Below are 20215 nucleotides of genomic sequence, written 5' to 3'. Positions count from 1 at the left end.
CTGATCTGAGCAGGCCACATAACGCATGATAGGAATTAAGCGTAGGTTCTAGGCAGAGAATTTTCCTCATAATTTTTTGTAAACGAATTATTCGACTTACTCGAGTAATCGTTTCAGCCTTAATTTCAAGTGTGTGCAATTAGGCTACGTCTGATATTTTGGGAAATTTTTCACTTTTATCCTGTTAGTTACACATGCTTTGGACATTATGATTTGTGTTATCTGACAGTCAGCAGGCTGTCACAGCATATGGAAGAAATCAATCAGAGAAACGAGGGACTTACTTCAAGTAGCCTATGCATCTCAAAACCAACGCAGAACAAAAAGATCAAGGACAGGACAACAATATGGATTTAGATTAGGTCTATATCTAATAATGTGTTTGTGTTAAAAAATATTTAGTTTTGTGGCCGGTAGAAAAATATTTTGGCTGGCAGTTTTTGTTTCTGGATGGATAGCTTGATGGATGTGGATAGGTGGACAAATAAATGGTTGGATGTAGATACATGGATGTATATAGTTAGTTGGTTGATAAAGGTAGGTAGATAGATAAATAGATAGATTGATGGGTGTAGATAGACAGACAGATTAATGGATGTAGATAGATAGATAGACAGATAATTGGTTGGATATAGTTACATGGATGGATATGGGTAGACTTATGGACAATAGATGGATACATGGCTGGATGGACTTGGAGATGGATGACTGGATGTAGAAAAAAAGATGGATGCAGGCTCCAGACTGTGACCACATTTTTAAAATTGTTTTTATTTCATGTGGACAAACGATTAATAAATATAAAGAAAAACGAGAGATCAATGAAAAACCACAATACCACGTAATTGTAACACAATACCTTGCACCAATACATAATCAAAGTGCTGAGTGAAGACATCTCTGTTGGAATTCAGCTCCTGACTATTAACAATAACTAGCAAGCTTAAAATTGTATTCTATGTTAATGTTGCTCATGATAATGTGCCTGCCATTTTACAACAAAGAGAGTATCAATCTCGGATATTATGAAAACCTGAGCTATACAAGTGAATGAGACCTGGGCAGGTGCCAACTGTAGGTGAGGTAAAGGTAAATTGGAAAGGACTGTATGATGTTGTTTGGGTGTTCACCACGCTCAATCTAGAGTGCCGGCCAGAGCACTGCTTAAGGCCTTGATGATGCTCCCAATAGGCCACAGGGCCCTAGGGAGCTGGGGGTCCACGATCATTGCCACAGAGCCTTCCGTGGCATTAGCTGGAGATGACTGCCACTTCTGCCGGGACTGCAATCCAGGTAAGTAGAGTCGAATAAAGCGAGCCCAAAAGTGATCGGCAAGCACTTGTGCATGCTTCCACCGGTGGCGGCTGAGGAGCTCCTCCTTAGGGTAGACGACTTGCGGCAGGGATCCATCCCGCCGCCCCATCAACAGGCAGTTGGGAGTCACGGGGTCTGGATTGCTGACATCTGATGGAATGTAGCCCAACGGTTTGGAGTTAAGGATCACTTCCACTGTGCACCGTGCGAAGCACCGTGCGAAGAACCTCTTCCTGAAGGGGCTGAGCTCCAACTGTGCAGTCTTCACGGATATGATCTCATGCTCCCACACGCCTCCGAAGTGAGGAGCGGCAGTAGGATTGAAGTGGAACTTGATTTTATGTGGGGCCAGGAGCAGCTGAAGTTCGGCGGACATCGCTGCAACGCCTCACGCAGCTCCCCTTTCACCACCTTTAAAGTTGGTTCCCTGATCTGAATAAAGCTCAGCAGGTGTTCCCCTCCTGGAGATAAACCTACAAAGGGCCATTAGGAAGGAGTCGGCATCGATCGAAGTCAAGACGTCTAGGTGCACAGCCCTGAAGGTGAGACCAGGGCTTGAAAACGAAATTATTTTTCAAACGTTCTGTTCCGAACGGTTCAGGTAGGCCTATGTTTAACGTTTTCGTTCTTGCATGCGTTCCGCCACCAACATATCGGTCCTGAACCGGTTCGGAACGCAAAATATCGTTCGTTCTTAAAGTTCCGGCAGTGTTTGGCGGGCCTATCAAGTCTATTTTGGTGGACTTTACCTTAGAATAGACATACTCATTATTTCCCCTTGATTTAGCCTATACCGTAGCTATGCCCAAAAATAATAAATCACAGGCGGCATCCAAAAACATTCAGATGGGCTATCCATCCCATAGCCTACAGACTTACTGTAGGCCTAACCTATGCCTATAAATAATTTCTTATCAAAAGTATTTCTGGATACGTGCTAAACTCCTTACCTGGTTGTAGCCTAAGTTTTATCCATATGGAGATCTTCAAAGGCTTGCGCTATAATTCCAACCCTGTTTATAAACGGACCTGTCTGTTGCTGACAAGGCCTATCTCAAATTTCCCGTTTAACTCTTCTACATAGAATAGGCTATAATTGCGCAAACATTTCAAATCCCGACTTTAAAACGACAAGGCGTGGACAGGCAAAATAGACTATTACGCATAGGCTACAAACAATTTCCAAATCAGTTTCAGTAGCCTATGCTACGAGCTGGCCTAAGATCCGAAGTGGCAGACGGATAGGTTACATTACAACAGCAAGACAAAATATACACATTTGGACCAAAGGTCCATTTATTCGTTTTTTTTTTTCAAACTGCAGAAATCAAATTATTAGGCTGTTCGCCTACAGTAGTTGGCTACATAGCGGCTTGTTAGCTCACATTAACAGTGTAGATGCGGGCTTGTTTTTTCGCACAACCGGAAATAGTCTCCCTGACGTAGGATATGCTTTTGTGAAATTTTATCAAATTTATAGAGAACGAAAAAAAAAACGTTATTAACCGGTTTTGTGGATTTCAGAATAACGTTTCTGTTCCGGAACAGTTGAAGACCATTTTGTTTTCGTTTCCGTTTCCGCTCCTCGTAAAATTCCGTTCGTTTTCGGTTTTCGTTTTCGTTCCTTGAACCGGTTCGGAGCTCTGGGTGAGACATTTAAATATTATTCCCCACCTCTTCTCTATGCGTCTTCCTACCTTGACTTCAAATGGCCCAAAGCAGGTCGATGCCCATAGAGTAAAAGACGGGCTTGAAGAGGCGGAGACGAGCCACAGGTAAGTCTGCCATTCTGGGTACGGCAGGCTTAGCTTTCCAACGGCGGCATTCAGCACAGGATTTTAGAAGCGACGTACTGCCTTTCTACCTCGCAGAATCCAATAGGTGCGCCGGATCTCGACGAAGACGCGTTCCGGACCTGGGTGTCTCAGGCGGCTGTCCTGTATGAGCAGACGGGTTACTGGATGTGAGGGGTCTAGTACCAACAAGTGCAGGCTGGTGTAGGCTAGATCTTCAGATCGGCGAAGACGACCACCAACCCTGATGAGCTCTCCCGTCTCGTCAAGCTCTGGGGACAGGTTTAGGAGACGGCTACTGCGCTGGAATGGCTTCCCTGTCTTAGGGAGACGGAATTCATCAGAGAAACTGTCGTGCTGGGCCCTCCTTTAGGATAAGTGCCTCGGCCTGGCAATAATCCTCTGCATTTACGCAGCAATCCTCTCCAGCTGCCCCATGCAGCTCCTGGGCAGTAGCCTGCAGCAGTTCCCTCTAGGTGTTATAATGGTGCAGATCCGGGGCTTCTTGACTTTCAGCCGTCGAGGTCACCCCACAGAAGGCTGTCAGGCGAAGCTCAGTAGGGTCTGGAAGATCTCCCCCTGCATTGGTAGGATCTGCGGGCCACTGGTCTGGATCCATGAGCAAAAAAGGGGGCCCTTGAGTCCATCGGTTAGGTCTTGTGAGTTCTTGCAGTGTTTTGCCACGAGTTACATCATCAGAGTTCTGGGCAGAGTCGACATATCGCCATATGTGGTGTGGGGTTAGTTCTTGAATCTCGGCTATACGAGTGCCGACGAGGACTTTGAGATGACAAGGTTCTGATCGCAGCCAGGTCAGCACTTTTGTAGTCAGTCCACATGACTATCTTCTCAATCTCTACAGTAAGCTCATCACCAAGAAGCTTAGAGAGCTGAGTTCCTGTAAATGCGCCACACAGCTCCAGCCAAGGCATAGAGTTCAAACGTCTTGGTGCGACTCTAGATCGAGCCATTACAAATGCCAAATGCACTCTGCCATCGTTTCCCACCGTTCTGAGGTATGCCACCATCCCATAGCCCTGCTCAGAGGCATCACAAAATATGTGAAGCTCTCTTCCTCTCTTCTCTGAGGCGGCTACATTCTTAGGTAAGTATGGTCGAGGGACACTGACTTGAGGGAGGAACTGCAGCTCTTCTCGTCGTATTCGCTGGCAAGCACTTTGTAGATGTTACGCATAGGAAGTTCATCATAGTGCACTGGGCGACATTTGTATCCTAACGTGTCTGTTGACTCAGGACTGTCTGTCTTGTCTTGTGCAAGCCAGAGTTAAGCGCTGTTGGACCTGAGATCTTCAGGGAGGTGGCTAATGACATCAGGTTCATTACTAGCCCACTGGTGGAGAACGAATCCAGCTGAAGTCAGGAGGGCTATTAGCTTGTCCACCAGGTGGTGGTTGGGAGACTCTGAGGGCAATTATCGACATTAAAACACCTCTCAACCGAAGTTCTCACCTCATCTTCTGGCTAGCTGTTCTCCCTGGTGTGGTGCTGCAAGGCAAATGTAGCACAGCATGGGCTACACATGGTACCGAAGGGGAGTACCTGCCATTCATATACTGCGGCGGGCTCATCTTGGCACAGATCACGCCACACAAAGCGCAGGAAAGGACGGTCTTCAGGGAGCAAGAGAACTTGGTGGAACATGCTCTTTATGTCTCCACTCACAGCTACCTCATTCTCGCGGAATCTCAGGAGGACTCTCAGTAGAGATGCCCCCAGGGTAGGCCCAGGTAGGAGATACTCATGCTGGTACGTGCAGTTAAATACCAGGCGGTGTTTGCCATTATGACTAACTAGGTGGTGGGGAATGTACCACTCCTCATCTCCTCTGTTCAACTCTGATGGGTCCAGCTTAGTGACCGACCCAGCCTGTATAAGCTTCTCGATCTCCGCACGGTATATTTTGGCCTTCTCTGGATCTCTCTGGAGTCTTCTCTCTACTGCCCGCAGACAAGACATGCCCGCATCAGGGGTGGCTTGAAGACATGGCATATCATTGTGGCGTAGCAAAGGGGTAGCATAGCACAATATCACATCCACACAGGTGATCTTGTCTTCTAGCAGGCTGAGTGTTATCTTGCTTGGAGCGTGTCACTATTTTGCTGCTACTGAGGGGTATGATGTCGGCCTGCCAGAGTTTCTCAACGTGTTTCATCAGCTCGCTCACCTGCGGCGGGACAGATGTTACCAAGCACTGCTGTGGGCTGGTCAACTGGCAGATGACACTTGAGGGACTTTGTAGCGTCCAGCCTAACCTGGTGTGGATAGCAATCGGACCACCTGTGGGCCCCAGGCGTACAGGCTCAGTGGGTGTGATGAGGTGTGGGTGGTCGCTGCCTATAAGCAGCAGTGGTCGAATCTTCTTGAAAGGCTGGAGGGGTAACCCAGGCAGATGCTTATACTTCTTCTAGAGTGATTCTATTGGGTAGGTGTGATCAGCAAGATCAATGCGAGTTGATGTGAAGGCATTGGTGATTGTGATACCGAGTCTTTGGCCTACCCCTGGGTGAGATGGCCAAGGATACACGGGTACCATGGAGCGTTTGCACATCCTGTCTGATGGTGCATAAAGGCAGGGTTTCAGGAGTGCCTTGGAGACCTAATTTCTGAGTGGCGGCCGGCAGCAACATCGCTCTCTCAGACCTGTCATCTAGCACCACATATGTATCAAGGGTGCGGTCACCATGGTAGAGGAACACAGGGACAACTTTTAATAGGACCCTGCTGCCTTCTGTTGATCGGTCGAGGTATAACACCCCTGTCGCATTCTCACCGGCATCCTGACACACCACTGATCGTGTTGGTCCTCTCTGTTGCCCTGTGTTAACATTGTGAAGAACTTAGATTCTCGTAGATGGCGACCTTGGCACAGGTTAGACAGCTTCTTCAAGTTGCACTGTGCTGCGTAGTGTGAGCGGGCACAGCGCCAGCACCTTTTATTGGCCTTTATCCACTCAGCTAACTGGTCTTTGTTGAGCTTGCTGATGGCCGCACATTGGCTTAGGTGGTGCTCTCGGTTATCACAAAAGGCACAGTAAGGCGATGCCTTGACCTTGGATGGGGGGTTACTTGGAGGTTCCACTTCCTCAGGTATGTTGTCGGATCCATGCAGCACTGTGACTGTGTGGAGCGTTTTCCAGAGCGCGTGTCAGGCTTTAGGCTGTTCTGATTGTCTCTCGGCCCACTGGAAGATAGCTGGCTGTCAAAGTCTTGGCACCAAGACTCATACTTCAGCCAGGTGGCTAGGTGGTTAAGGGTGTATCTGTTCCCAGACTGATTGAACATGCACCTGTGGAAGTCTGCTTGTTGCTCTGGAGGTAACTTGCTGAGCAGGCGAGCGATGTGGGAACCGCACTGTAGCTCCACCTCTCCATCGGGCCCCAGCGTCTTCAACATCCCCACCAATGACTGAATCTGAAGTGAGAATTTATCAAAGGCGGCCACATACCCACGTCATATGTCAGGTGAATCCATTACTGTGGTGATTCTCTTGAGGGCTAACTGATGTGGCTGTCCAAATCTCTCATTCATTGCCATCATGGTGTCTGTAAAGGGTGTCTGGGAGTGGATATACTGTAGGCATCAGCTATCATTTTGGCCTCCTCCAACTTTAGGTGGTCTATTAAGACTTGGTACTTACAGTTCAGTGCTGTCAAGGGGAAACGAGTTCTCTAGGGCAATCTTGAGATGAGCAAACTCACCAGGGTCTCGATGAGAGAGGTGGGCCCCGTCCAAGCTGGTGCTCTGATAGGATGGCCTAGAGTACACTGGTGACTGCCTTGACGCGTAGAGGGGGCACTGAGGAGGTGGCGGACGCTGGGCTGGCCGAGAGCAGAAAGCATAAGGGTTTGAAGGCACTGCATAGGGTGTGGAGGTAAACTTTGGTGGAGGCGGAGCCAAACCTGACCAGGCAGGCTGCTGCGGCAGTGAAATAGCAGGAGCGCAGGTACCTTTTATGATAGTTAGCTATAAAGGGCCCATGGGCTGGGTCTGCTGGTAGCGGTTGGCCTGGTGACGACTGATTCTGATTGGCTGCTAAAGTCTCATCCTTCAAGACTTTAAGTTCACTCATTAGCCTGTTGAGGCGCTCAAGATGAATCACCTCTCCCAAAACGTGGTGGCAGCCAGTTATTTCCCTCATCATCTTCCTCGCTGGCTGGGTCTAAATGATGGGCGTGCACCTCTTCTGTTGGCTGACCACACACAGTGTTCACCTGCTGCAGTAGCTGCGACTGTAGCAAGTCGGCGCATGTTGCTCTTAAGTCTTCTAGGTCTGCTGACAAGCGCTGGTAGGACTGCTGCAGCAGGAGCTGCTCATGCTGAATCTCCTCTAACTCTGTTCTGAAGACTGTGGCTTGGGGAGTTGCATTATGCGGTGCATGACAAGGAGTAAGATAATTACGTAACTGTTCTCCATCTTGATGTAGCTGGTGGGCTAGCTGCGCCTCTTCATCATGTAGCAGATGTCTGTGGTGGAGGGCAGCATCCCTGCCGGGGTCACGCACTGTAGGCTTCAAAATCTTGAACATCCATCTCGATCTAGGTTGAGTGCGATGTATGTCCGGCTCGATGGACCATTAATGTAGGTGAGGTAAAGATAAATTGGAAAGGACTGTATGATGTTGTTTGGGTGTTCACCACGCTCAATCTAGAGTGCCGGCCAGAGCACTGCTTAAGGCCAGGATGTATGTTGAAGCACAGAAATGTTGAGACGGAGACAGGAGGCTGAGGGATGATGTCACTTGTATTCAAATTGGACATGAATGTGTATGTGTGGTTTTGGACATGAATGTGTATGTGTGGTTTTGGTTCATCAACGCACAACTTCACAAACTGTAATTCTGTCATTGGTTACTTATACCGCAGTACAGTCATGAACAGCCATATGTGAACTTATCACTTAAATAAACAATGTGCGTTCTCACATTTGTCCATTGGCAATGACGTAGGCGCTACTCTAAATCAAAGGAAAAGACACTGGATAACAACTGGAACAATACATTTATCCCGTCAATGACAAATCCTGAACTAAGCAAGATAAAAGTCCTGGACCTTTTGTACACCAGCATTGCCTATTCAGGTGTTAAAGTATAAATGTTAAAATGTATGTCTGTCTTATGTTTAGGATCAAATTATTATTTCTTCCAATATGCCCTGAGGGGTATTTCACAAAGGCAGAATTAAGAAATCCAAGATAAGTGATAAAGTGAGGCTTGACATAGTGTTGTCTGGTCATCCTAGCTCAACACGTTTCATTAATACCAATTACGTTTCATCAATGCCAATCCAGGATGAGTAGGACCAACTGTCAAGCCAGGTGTAAGTAATTCAGCTTCAAAAAGCCTACTGTTGGAATCTCTGATTGTTTAACACGCTGTAAAGCACCATGAAACATGTGTAATGTTTTGGCACTCTATAAGTGATATTAAATTGAAAATTGAAATTGAATTGAAATTGGAATTAGCAAAATGCAGAAAATATCGTCATTCACACAAAGTGAACAACCGCTTTTGATAGACTAACAATGAAACACTGCTATTTCTGTAAAACAGCGAAAGTAGGCATGGTCGACCAATTGAATGCAAATCTACGTATGCACTCACGTGTGAGTGCTTTATTATCTCGGCACGTGACGTCATTAAGAAAGCATTTGCCACTGCAAAGATGCACATAGTACGGCTCTGTATGCCTTCATATTGGCTTTATAACTGAATTAGTTGAAAACGCCTTTGAAAAATTGCCCCTCCATTTCCAATCAACTAGTACAGCAGGCTATTCATTACGTCAACATCAACAAAAGAAGCAAACAACGAGTATGTTAATAATTATAAGGCTATCACAGTTAGGCAGACAATCTGTTTTGTTTTGCGAGCAAATAGACTACATTTAGCAAATAGTGTATAAATGGAATAAAGCTCCTTAAAAATTCACACAGAGGTCTGATTTGAATGACCGCTAGCTAAACCAATAACACAACATAATTACCATTAGAATTAACTAAGCTTGGCTGTTAGCCAGGTCGGGAACAGACTAGGTGCCGAGAATAAATCCCCATGGTAATTTATGTGCCATCTCTTTTGTGAAATCGAGTCAAGGCTAAATTCATCCAGGATAACCAAACAATTCCAGCTTAATCTCTTTTCTAGATTTTGTGAAATACCCCTCAGATCAATGTTAAATAAGCCTGTTTATCTGGACATGCAAGAAAAATATACTTAGGTGGCGTTCACAGTGACGCACGTTTTACACTTCCAGGTGCTCAGCTGATACGGTTTATTATCAGTTGGTAAAGGATAGGCGAAGTAGGAAGTAATTCCTGATCAATGTACAGTGGGCAGTGCTTCGACTTGGCCAGCTTCACTCGTGGTCCGCGCGTGGGATCACACGGTATCACGCAACTTTAATTTGTATTTTTCCAGTGAGATGCTACAACAACCCAAACAACCGGTAGATGGCTCAAGTGAGCAGGGTGTCTCGTAAAAAGAAATGGAGCCTGGAAAACCCTACACAGACTTCACTACAGACTTTAGCAGACTGGTTTAGAAATAATTTAATATCCAGAAATATGCCTGCCCTGCCCTAATAAAGAAATATTTGGTTAACTGCGAGTGAATCCCGTTTGCAGCCGTAGAAGAAACGCAGGACAAATTAAACATTCTGGTTTTCTCCGAGTGCAACGATGATAGACAGACATCATTTGGACAAAATATAGAGCATATTAACCTCCGTTGCTCAGCCAAATGCCTTCCTGTTACGTCCTGTTACATCAATGCCTTCCTGTTTACTTCATTAGCGGTTTATTTTTTTGATTATTAAAGAGTGTTTTTCATTTAAAGGTTTGACTTTGTGCTTATTCAGTAGAGCATTTAGTGCTCTTCCCAATCCCAGACGTTCACATTGCATGTTTGTTTGTAATGGATGCAACCGCGAGAGAGGCTACGCGTTTGACGGCAATGAGTTGTTAACAGACATGAACCAAGACATATAACCCAGCAGCAATCTAGGAACCGTTCGTTTTTTATTGAAAGGGCCACCGGAGGAATTTTGAGTGCTTCAGTCAAAAGTTGCATGACCCTCCCTTGCCTGCTAGAAATTGTTCAATGACCCTCCGATAGAATTGTTAAAAAAGACATGACCCTCCCCTGCCAATTGTCGCTGTCTTCCGCCCGCGCTGCTTTGCGCCACAGCCACACACTGTGATAATAACGTTCTTAAATCAATTTTTCCCGTGAGCTTGCATGCTACCAGTCCTTCCTTTTCAAATGTGTTGCGCCTGTTTGCACAATTTCACAAATAATCATATGTGATTAATAATATGACAAATAATCCCTGTGCACGGGGACCGAAACAATGCATGCCAACTTTTTCCGTGTTTCTCACGTATTTTAACTCCCCCCCCCCCCCCCCCCCGCTGTCTTGCCGTTTTAAAGTTTTCCCGTAGAATATCCCATATTTTAATACTCTCATAACAGCCCTGCCATCAGGCCTGTCTCTGTGTTGCCCTGTTGCTACCCCTTGCCCTTCCAACGAAACAGATGTCTTCAAATCATCGTTTTCCTTGCTTGAAGGCGAACTTAGAGTGATGTTAACCTATTTAAGTTTAACGGCGTGATTGTCGTGAGAGCACGATTCATTGGCGCTTGCATGTTCGGCCTTATGTCTACATGCGCACCTGAGGCTACTCAGCTACTAGAGAAAGAATTTCCCCTGTTTGTATGTTCACTCCAAGTTGGCCTACCATAACTTGCCAACTCTGCACTGTAGACCCTAACTGGCTATTTATATTTTTCTGTGTAATAAGCAAATGTATTTGTTCAACTTTATGAAGCAGAATTACGCACTATAGGCTTCTTGGAACATAACACATTTGACAAAAGACAGATGTATGTTATAGTGACAAAATATTAACTTTCAGTGTTTTACGATGTCTGTCATGGGGAAGTTTTTTTCCCAATGCATTTATTCTAGGCTACTGTGTGACTGCCGTGAGAGAAGCGGGTTCTGTGTTTCGTTCATGTCAGTGACTGACGCAAGAGAAGCGGGGTCTGTGTTGTGCTGCGTTGCGTTAATTTATTTTCAATTGGGCATGCCGTGCCGTGTCGTCCACAGCTCAGTTCTGACAAAGCCGAAATTACTCCTTTTGAAACAATGAGTGCGCGCGTTTGTATGGTTATATTGCTTGACGGGGGGATCCCAAGCAGCTTTCAGCCATAAGGTAGCCTGGGTGTTCCCATGCTGCCTTGCGCGCGATTTGATTCACGCTGCTAAGGCAGCCTGGAGACCATGGAGCAAATTTTCGCCTGAGATAGGGAACCAATCACAGAATTGGGGGGAAAGCAAGACGATGATGAGCTATGCACAGACGCATTTGATAGACATCCGTGGCACCCAATAAACGGATCTGGGCATTTTTTTCAAATACGAGAAAATGAACGTTTGGTTCCCAGACCACGTCTCATTGAGAAGTGGTGGCGCTAGCCAGGCTAGCCATAAGGCTACTTTGAGAACATTTCCTAATTCACCCGACACTAATATTCAAAATGTTGAAAACTATTTCGGCATAGCCTATAAGCAGTTTAATTATGACCGCCGCGCAGCGAAGCGGCGGTCATGTAGGTTTAGTCAGATTTTTCTTTTTTCTTTTTCGCATGTCCAAATTTCCGTCAAGGATTCCCGGGACACTGAAAGACCGGGATACACGAAACTTGTGGGTGGGCATGTAACCCCACATGGATAGCATGGAACCATCGTTTTTCGTTTTGATCTGTAGCCCCCCCGCTGGACTGGACCCCCCAAAAGTAGGGTAGGGCAGATACAGTTTTCTGGGAATATCTCGAGAACCGTAGGGTTTAGGAGGACCATTTTTTTTTGTATGTTGATCTCAAGGGGCCATGTCAACCCATTCCATAACCACTCATTTCATGTATAGCGCCACCTAGTTAAACACAAAAAAGTAAAAATGAGGTGTTGTAATCGCAGGTATCTGTGACCTAACATGGTCAAAACTGCACGAAATTGGAAGTGTAGGATCATTATGACACCCTCTGAATGCACACCAAGTTTTGTGGAATTCCATTCATGGGGGGCCACACAATAAATTAATTTATGTTACTATACACCAACTGGCCTGTAGGTGGCCGGAGACAGTTTTCTGTGAATATCTCGAGAACCGTAGGGCCTAGGAGGTCCACCTTTTTTTTCTATGTTGGTCTTAAGGGGGCATGTCAACCCAGAATGGTGCTCTTGCCACACGAGTTAGGGATGGGCTATGCAGCTCTCAGGAAGATCAGTAAGGTGCTTGGGATCCCTGCCCTTCACCTATGGAAACAGAATAGGAATAAGTTATAGTAATAGAATAAAGTGTCATCTCACACTGTGTTGTTTGTTGGTCAGTTTCAGTTTTGCAGTACAACTTTTGCATTTTCACACCAATGGCAGAAAGAATGAATGAATAGCCTAATGCAGCCATTGCAAATGGTTATGTTGCCAGGGCATTGATGAGGAATATTTTCAAATGGCAAGATATGAAGAGGGGAACACACACACACACACACACACACACACACACACACACACAGAGAGAGAGAGAGAGAGAGGCGTGCACACATGTGCCAACACTGACCAACACACACATAAAGTCTTGATGTATCATGTTCTGCTGTGTTACTAGAAAAAAAAGTATACTATTTAAAAAGAAACCATAACTATTCTCCCATTCACATGATGTCATATTGTAGCGGTGACCTCTCTTTAGTCTTTTATTTACTGTCCACTTGACTAAGTAGCTGATATAGACTACATGACTCACTCCTTTCTGGTCCTTTTCAACAAATTGGAGTTTTTGCCACTCAAGTGAAAATCACTGTGCATAATGTAAAAGTAAAAGTAAAACCCAACCAAATGAACAGTTATTTATACAAGATACATTATATTTTAGTGGCGGAAATAGAGAGAGGCCTGGAGTCGCTGCACAAGACCAGGGAGCTGATCAGGCAGGCCTATGCTGATGTTGATGCCGAGTTGGCAGGGTTGCTGAGGGAAGATGCAGATGCTGTCATCAACATACTGTAGGGGTTTCCTTTGATGGCACCTGGCAGAAACGTGGATTCACCTCTCATTATGGAATCGGTGTTTGTATTGACATTCTCACAGGCCTTGTCATTGACTTTGAAGTTTTGTCTTCATATTGTCACTCCTGTGCCCTAAAGGAGAATGCCAGGAATGAGGGTAAGATTTCAGAGCAGGAATTCAGCAGCTGCAGGGAGACCCACAGTGACTGCTCTAAAAACTTTATGGGCTCGAGGAAGGCTATGGAACAGGAGGCAACAAAGAGAATGTGGGCCAGGTCGGTCAGTCGCCACCAGCTGCGATACACAGAAATGCTATCAGATGGAGATAGTGCAGCTTTTAAGGAGGTGACTAAACTCAACCCGTACCCTGGGCATGAGGTTGTTAAATTGGAGTGCATTAATCATGCCCATAAGCGCATGGGTACAGTGCTCAGAAAATTAAGTGCTGAGAAGAAATTGAGAGGCAAGGGTGTGGGAAAGCTGACAGCCAACAAGTGTAAAAACTTACAAAACTATTACAGGGGGGCAATATTAAATAATCAAGGGTCATTGGACAGGATGAAAGCGGAGATATGGGCTGGTCTCCTTCATTGCATGTCATCTGATGACAACCCCTTACATACCATGTGCAGTGTTTCTTGGTGTTGGTATAGGAAAGCTGAGGAAAGTGGTGAGACTCCTGAGAGCCACACAAAACATGTGAGAAACTATTTATCTCGGGAGGTGGGACAAAAGCTCATCCCAGTTTACCACAGAATGTCTAGCAATAGCCTGCTGCAACGGATGCAGCATGGTGGTACCCAAAATGCCAATGAGTGTCTGAATTCCGTTATATGGGCCTGCTGCCCAAAAACTGTCTTTGTGGGCAAGAGCAGGGTGGCAGCAGCTGCAAGCATGGCTATAGCTACTTTTAATGAGGGGGCCTCTGCCATGCTTTCTGTGATGGCTAATCTGTGGCTGGAGAGCACTATGGTTACCATTAATACAATCTCCGAAACAGATGCGCTCAGAGTGTCAAAGGCCTACGGCGTTCAAACAGCAAGTTTGAAGCGTAAACGTAAGTCTGTTAGCGCAGCAAAGAAAATTAAAAGACACCAACAAGAGTTGCTTGAGGGCCCCACATATAGTGCAGGAATGAGCTAAGCACCTAGGACTTGTTCTTGGTGTCCTGTTACAACCAGTGCAGTCTGTTCTGTTTATAAGTTTTTGTATAGACCTGTGTTTTGGTTGGCTTTCTTGTCATGTTGTATTTTGGTTGGTTCTTGTCGTGTTCCCTGAGATTGAATTACATAGTCAATGTTGATGTTGTCATTAATGATAAATTTTTCATGTGTTATGAATAGCATCCACTGATGACTTTGGATATCATACATGGATACATTGACCTTACTAGAATCCAAAGTCATATTTTGTCTGTAAATTGTGATTTTCAATAGAAATTTGCAGAATTTTGCCATAAAAATCTTTAAAGGCCGATTTCTCAAAATTAGTTTTTTCTCACACTCCATGTACGAAAACTCCACATCTATAGCACGTACATACACCAAACTTTCCAGTCTTATTACTAACTATAGTTTGAAGATATCTACAGAGGGAATTGTTGATATCTCATTCAAATCCTGATTTATATGACATTTTGTTCTTAAAAATAAGGCGAAAATCCAATTTTTAAGGCTTTTGACAGTATTTTCTGATTTACTGGAAAACAAAATGAGATATCCATAATCCCCTCTGTAGATATCTTTTAACTTACTATATGAACAACATGAAAAGGGAATTTTGAACCTGGCTTTTTCCAATTTTTAGTTTTTGAGGTTTAAAATATATGTAAATCAGCGCATATTTAATTAGATATTACCTAATTAGCATATTTTAACAGAACATTACAAAAAAAATGCAATACATTTTTTTCTCATATTAATGTGATTAATCCACTTGTGAAGTTTCATGTTGATATCTGGAAGTTAAAAATGTTACCCTATTCACCTGTAGTGTCTCGCCTTAAAAATTAAAAAGCAAAAAATTAGGTGTTTTCATCACAATATCTCTGGCTGACATGGTCAAAACTGCACGAAATTGAAAGTGTAGGATCATTATGACACCTTCCGAATGCATGCCAAGTTTTGTGAACTTTCGTTCATGGGGGGTCTTACAATAAAATAATTTATGTGTACATTTAGTGACCGTACACCAATAAGGATTCCTGGGACACTGAAAGACCGGGGTACACGAAACTTGGTGGGCATGTAACCCCACATGGATGGCGTGGAAAAAATGTGCTGGACTGGGCCGCGGTCATATTTTGTACCGCTCTGCGGTACATCTAGTTAAATGTAATGTTAGTTGTAAACAAACGGGCTACTTGGTGAGGCTTGGCCTCACAGATGCGCTCGTGCCTTAGTTGGCAAGAAAAATCTTCACGATATAGCCGATTCACGTTGACTGGGGGGCAGGGGGGCCATCAGACATTTGTGCCCAGTTAATCCGGCCCTGCCCCCAACAAATCGCACCTTCCCACCAGCTGTGACGGCTTAAAAGAAGTCCAGAGGACTCCTAACTCGCAGACCTATTCACAAACCGGTTTTGTGGCATTTCGCCTGTTTTGAAATCCTATGCGGCTACAGGAGCTTCCAATCGTGAGGAAGCAATTTTGCATTGTAGGCATAACTAACATGCAATAACGCCACTAACAACAACCAAAACTAGGCTACTCATTGTCAACATGTAAATTAAATGTAACATTATTGTGAATCAGATTAAAATGTTCTCTTTTGCAAAAGTAGGTATAGGCATAGTAACAGATTAATTTAATAATGTTACAAAGATACTACATCAATCCAGATGTTTCATTAGGCTACTAGGCTATTTGTTTTGCCTTACTCTTGATTAATTTAGGCTAGGCCTTTTTATTCAGTTATTCATCATCTTCCGTCCTTGTGTAGCGCACACATTCTCAGACCTGTCACCTGCCACTCATCGTAAGGGAGGTGTTTACAATCATCAGCCAATCAAGGTGGTCACTTCAGTCAAGCTCGTGCATGAGTAATAACGTCATCCATAGCAATGAAGACTCACTCACTCTTAGACTGTTAGCCCTTACTAAGAGTAGGTCTGAAAGGCTTTGTGAATAACTTAATAAGAGAAACTCCTATAGCTAAAATCTTTTATTGCTATTTAGGAGTTGCCTACTCCTAGTGGTAAGATAAAAGGCTTTGTGAATATGACCCCTGGTGTCTAACCCAATGCATAGCCCATTTACACAAAATAATGGTCGAATATTAGGCTGATCATTGTTATTTAAGAACATGCAGGGCAACAAAAACATCTTGCTCGTAAAAAATCATCATACCGCACATTGTGGCGGGTCTGTTATTTAACCTACTTACTGTAGGCTGCGCAAACCACAGGCCTTTATTTTGGGCAAGCCTGCATTTGAGGCAGGCCTTCTGTTGAAGAATTTTATATAAAGCCTGCGCTAACAGTAATCCTCCTGCCCCCGATACCACAGCTGTGGATAGTGTGGAATGTTCAAGTAATAACACAATCCAATGTGTGTCTCAATTGTCCCCCGCTGACCACCTCACACATTTCTCTAGATTTTGCAACGACCTTACATGACACAATGCCATAAAATGCCAGTTTTTAGGACACAGAATAATGTTTGTAATGATACCAGTTAGGCCTACGTTCAACAGTAACATAAGTGTAATGAGCTATTCATTGTCGAAGGTGCATGGTGAAGTGAAATTCTTACTTTGGAAAACAAACATTTGCCGATATCATTGGATAGGGAATATCTACTTGTTTATTTTTTACGTAGCCTACAATGGCCAAGTTAGACAAAGCTGAAATTACTCATTTTGAAACATTTGTATGGTTATATTGCTTGACTTAAATCCCAGAGAGTAGGCTAGGCTACCGCACCCCACAGTGATGGGCCTAGCGGTCTTACGTGTTCAGTGTGGGGTATAAACAAGCTGAGAATTTAGCGGTGTCACGTCTGCCTGTCACAGACGTGGGGAGCTGAAGCTTGGGATACAGTTACAGTAACAGTATTTTATTTTACTTCTTATGGAATCATTTTTTTTTTTTCACTTTTATAAAGGGTTTGTTTGAACTGGACTGCAGGTAACTTGTTAAGCCAGTGGTTCTCAAACTTTTTCTTTCATTCCGAACTTTGATCAAGGAGGCATTGACTGATGATAGTGGATATAACGTGTTATCCCGAGGCCTTTGCAAGTCAGCATCTCCGACGGTAGTCTACCCTATTAAAAATATAAGTTTTCGATGTCCCAGACGGAGAGCCATACTTTATTGTTTTAACAATCTCTATGCTACTCACCAAAATGTAGGCATGGGAACATGATGAAGTATCCAACTGTCGTGTGTTAAATTATTGTGATTATGAGCCAGTGGTTTTCAAACATTATGCGTGACTCGGACATCTATGCAACAGACTCATATCGTCCTCGCATTCGCAAAATGAGGACATACAGACTGCTCAGATAACAGGTGTACCTTCAGTTATGCACGGTTTTAGTCAAGTCATTTAAATGTGCTGGTAAAACAGTTGTGTACTCTATTGTTATTTATCCCTATTCACCCACGCCGTCAATTCTGTGGCGCAGTGCATTAAGGCCGGCTGATGACAACCGCCGTTACGCAGCAGTTATCAGTCCCCTGTCCAAGAGTTCGAATCTGGGTTAAGCCCATATTTTGAGAAATGCTGAATAGACCACAAACAATTTCAATTCTTCAACACGGTCACCGTTAGACTAGAGGGGAGAAAGAATGGGAAAAGATCTGGGCACAGTTCTTCCAGAGCTTCGTGCCAAGTAATAAGTGTTGAGTCGAGATGTTTGTGTGAATGAAACGAAGTGTATAGGCAAGTGTAAGTGTGACATGCGTAAACCAATGGTGTAGAGATGACGCCACAGGGTTTTATTTAAAAGAGCCTACGTTTGTATGTAGGCAATTTATATTCACAATACTTAGGCCTACTAAAATAAATAGTATTTTATTTGTATTGGTTGTTTAGAGTAAAAAAAAAACGGTCGGTCTTAACGCAAGTTTACAACCGGCAAGTCGGTCGGACTAAAAGGGGAAAAAAATAAATATTTAGGTCGGTTCTAAATTGACAGGGTCGGTCAGGTTACGGCAAACGAAAATATTTTTAAGGATGGCCTGGCAGTGTTTTTTTGCGCGTCTGCAGAAGTCAGCCAAATATGAATGTAATTCTGCGGCATAAAGCCGATGTATTTGTTTATTGTACAGAAAAATAAAAATGACATGTCAAGCAGTCAATTGACTACATTGCAGTCAAGAAGTAGGGCAAATTAATTTACGAAACCAAAACATGGGTCATAGTTGTCTAAGCCTCTATTGAAAACTTCGCCAGATAGTATTAAATCAGCAACAACATTGTTTTCTGCAGAAGCCTACCCAAGGCTACAGATTAATTCTGAACAGTTATTTCTCTACTGGCTCAATTGTCACACCACTGTTTTGATTTGCGTAGTTGCGTTACCCCCCAACACTGACAATAATGTAGACAGCAAATTTCGATTTTGATTTTCGTTACCACCGTGTAGTCAAGCCTTAAGCCATACCCAAGTAGCCTAAATCGAGGTAATGTTTAGTTATGCATGATTCATTTTGTTATTGAATTCTTAGGCTGGGATTACTCTCGGCAAGTCTCCTGCTTTTTCAGAAGGGGCGGCAGGCAGAGCGATGTACAGTGGCAGAGCGACGCACACACTGCAAAAACTGCTTATCTAACCAAGTGTTATTAATCTTATATCAAGATAAAAAAACTAGTTGGTATTGTTTTCAGTATAAAGAGACTTACCTAGCGCTTTCTTGTGAAATCATTTGACTTAATTTAAAAAAAAATTGACTTATTTTAAGACAACTCATCTTGAAAACAAGCAAATTTGTCTGCCAGTGCGTTAAGCAAATTTGTCCTAAAAACAAGCAAATTTGTCTGCCAGTGCGTTGAGCAAATTTGTCTTGATAAGACTCCTTAAAATAAGTTAAAGTCTTCTTAAATTAAGTCAAAATGATCTTTTGAGAGGGCGCTAGGTAAGTCTTTTCATACTAAAAACAATACCAAATAGATTTTTAATCTTAATATAAGATCAGTAACACTTGGTTAGAATTCATTTTTTGCAGTGCAGTGGCTGAAAGTGGTACTAAAGCTTCATGCATGCGTGACTGAAGTGGTCATTTGAAAGCGATGCCCTCTGTATTTGTGAGAGCATCTGGATGTATCTATCGATGCCACAAACTTGTCTCAGTTAATGCTATACATCCGCTATATTAATGGATTTCTTAAATAAAACTTAAAATACAAGGAAATGTTACATGAATTACAAACTTTTGAGTAGTGTGCTAAATTTGAGAACAAGCACTTGGATCTCCTTGAGTCTTAATATTGTACATACGGGTTGCTGTTCAGAACCTTGTGCTATTCTGAATCATTTAAAGTTATTGTGCCTTTCCTTCCCCCAGTTATCTAGTTCGGCAGTTCACTTCTGTTCCTTTCTAATTTATATGTCCATGTGGTGACTAAGGTTTCAGAAGTCTTGTCATCCGAAAAGTGCCGTATGTCCTTGAGTGGCTGGTTTCATGGACCCTCTCTTCCAAGATTTCCTCAGTACATTGAACCTCCTGCCCTTCGTCACAAATATACCCCGGGTGATGTATGTGACAAAAATCTATTGTCTAATCTGTACCACTTTGAGGCTTTGTGATGTTTTGTGTTTGTGCTTTGGAATTTTGCCAGGCTGTTGTAATTATGTGTGTGTGTCTGTAGGAGAAAATGCTGCATAAGTGGATCAATCAGGAATACATGAAAGATCGTTACCAGATTCAAGTCCAGCAGGAATTTCAGGAGAACTCAGAGATTTGTTTATCAAACTTTTTACAGGTATGTTGCTAACGCTTCCATTCCAAGCAGTTTACATGAATGTAAAAAGTAGTAAAAAAATTACCCTGACACCAAGACATGACAAACAAATT

General features: G+C 43.7%; 1 protein-coding gene across 2 annotated transcripts in view; it reads left to right on the top strand.

Annotated features, from left to right (window-relative positions):
- ogfod1 (2-oxoglutarate and iron-dependent oxygenase domain containing 1) overlaps positions 1 to 20215 on the top strand; it is a 90433-nt gene that overhangs the window by 34853 nt on the left and 35365 nt on the right. For both annotated transcript variants that reach the window (XM_042061057.1, XM_042061058.1), the window contains exons 7-8: positions 19768 to 19896; positions 20010 to 20123. In XM_042061057.1, the coding sequence (XP_041916991.1) occupies positions 19768 to 19896; positions 20010 to 20123 (243 nt within the window). The remainder of the gene's footprint in view (positions 1 to 19767; positions 19897 to 20009; positions 20124 to 20215) is intronic.

Source organism: Alosa sapidissima, chromosome 14 (genome assembly GCF_018492685.1).
Source record: "Alosa sapidissima isolate fAloSap1 chromosome 14, fAloSap1.pri, whole genome shotgun sequence".
NCBI classification, from domain to species: Eukaryota; Metazoa; Chordata; class Actinopteri; order Clupeiformes; family Clupeidae; genus Alosa; species Alosa sapidissima.
This window is presented reverse-complemented; position numbering and strand designations above follow the sequence as displayed.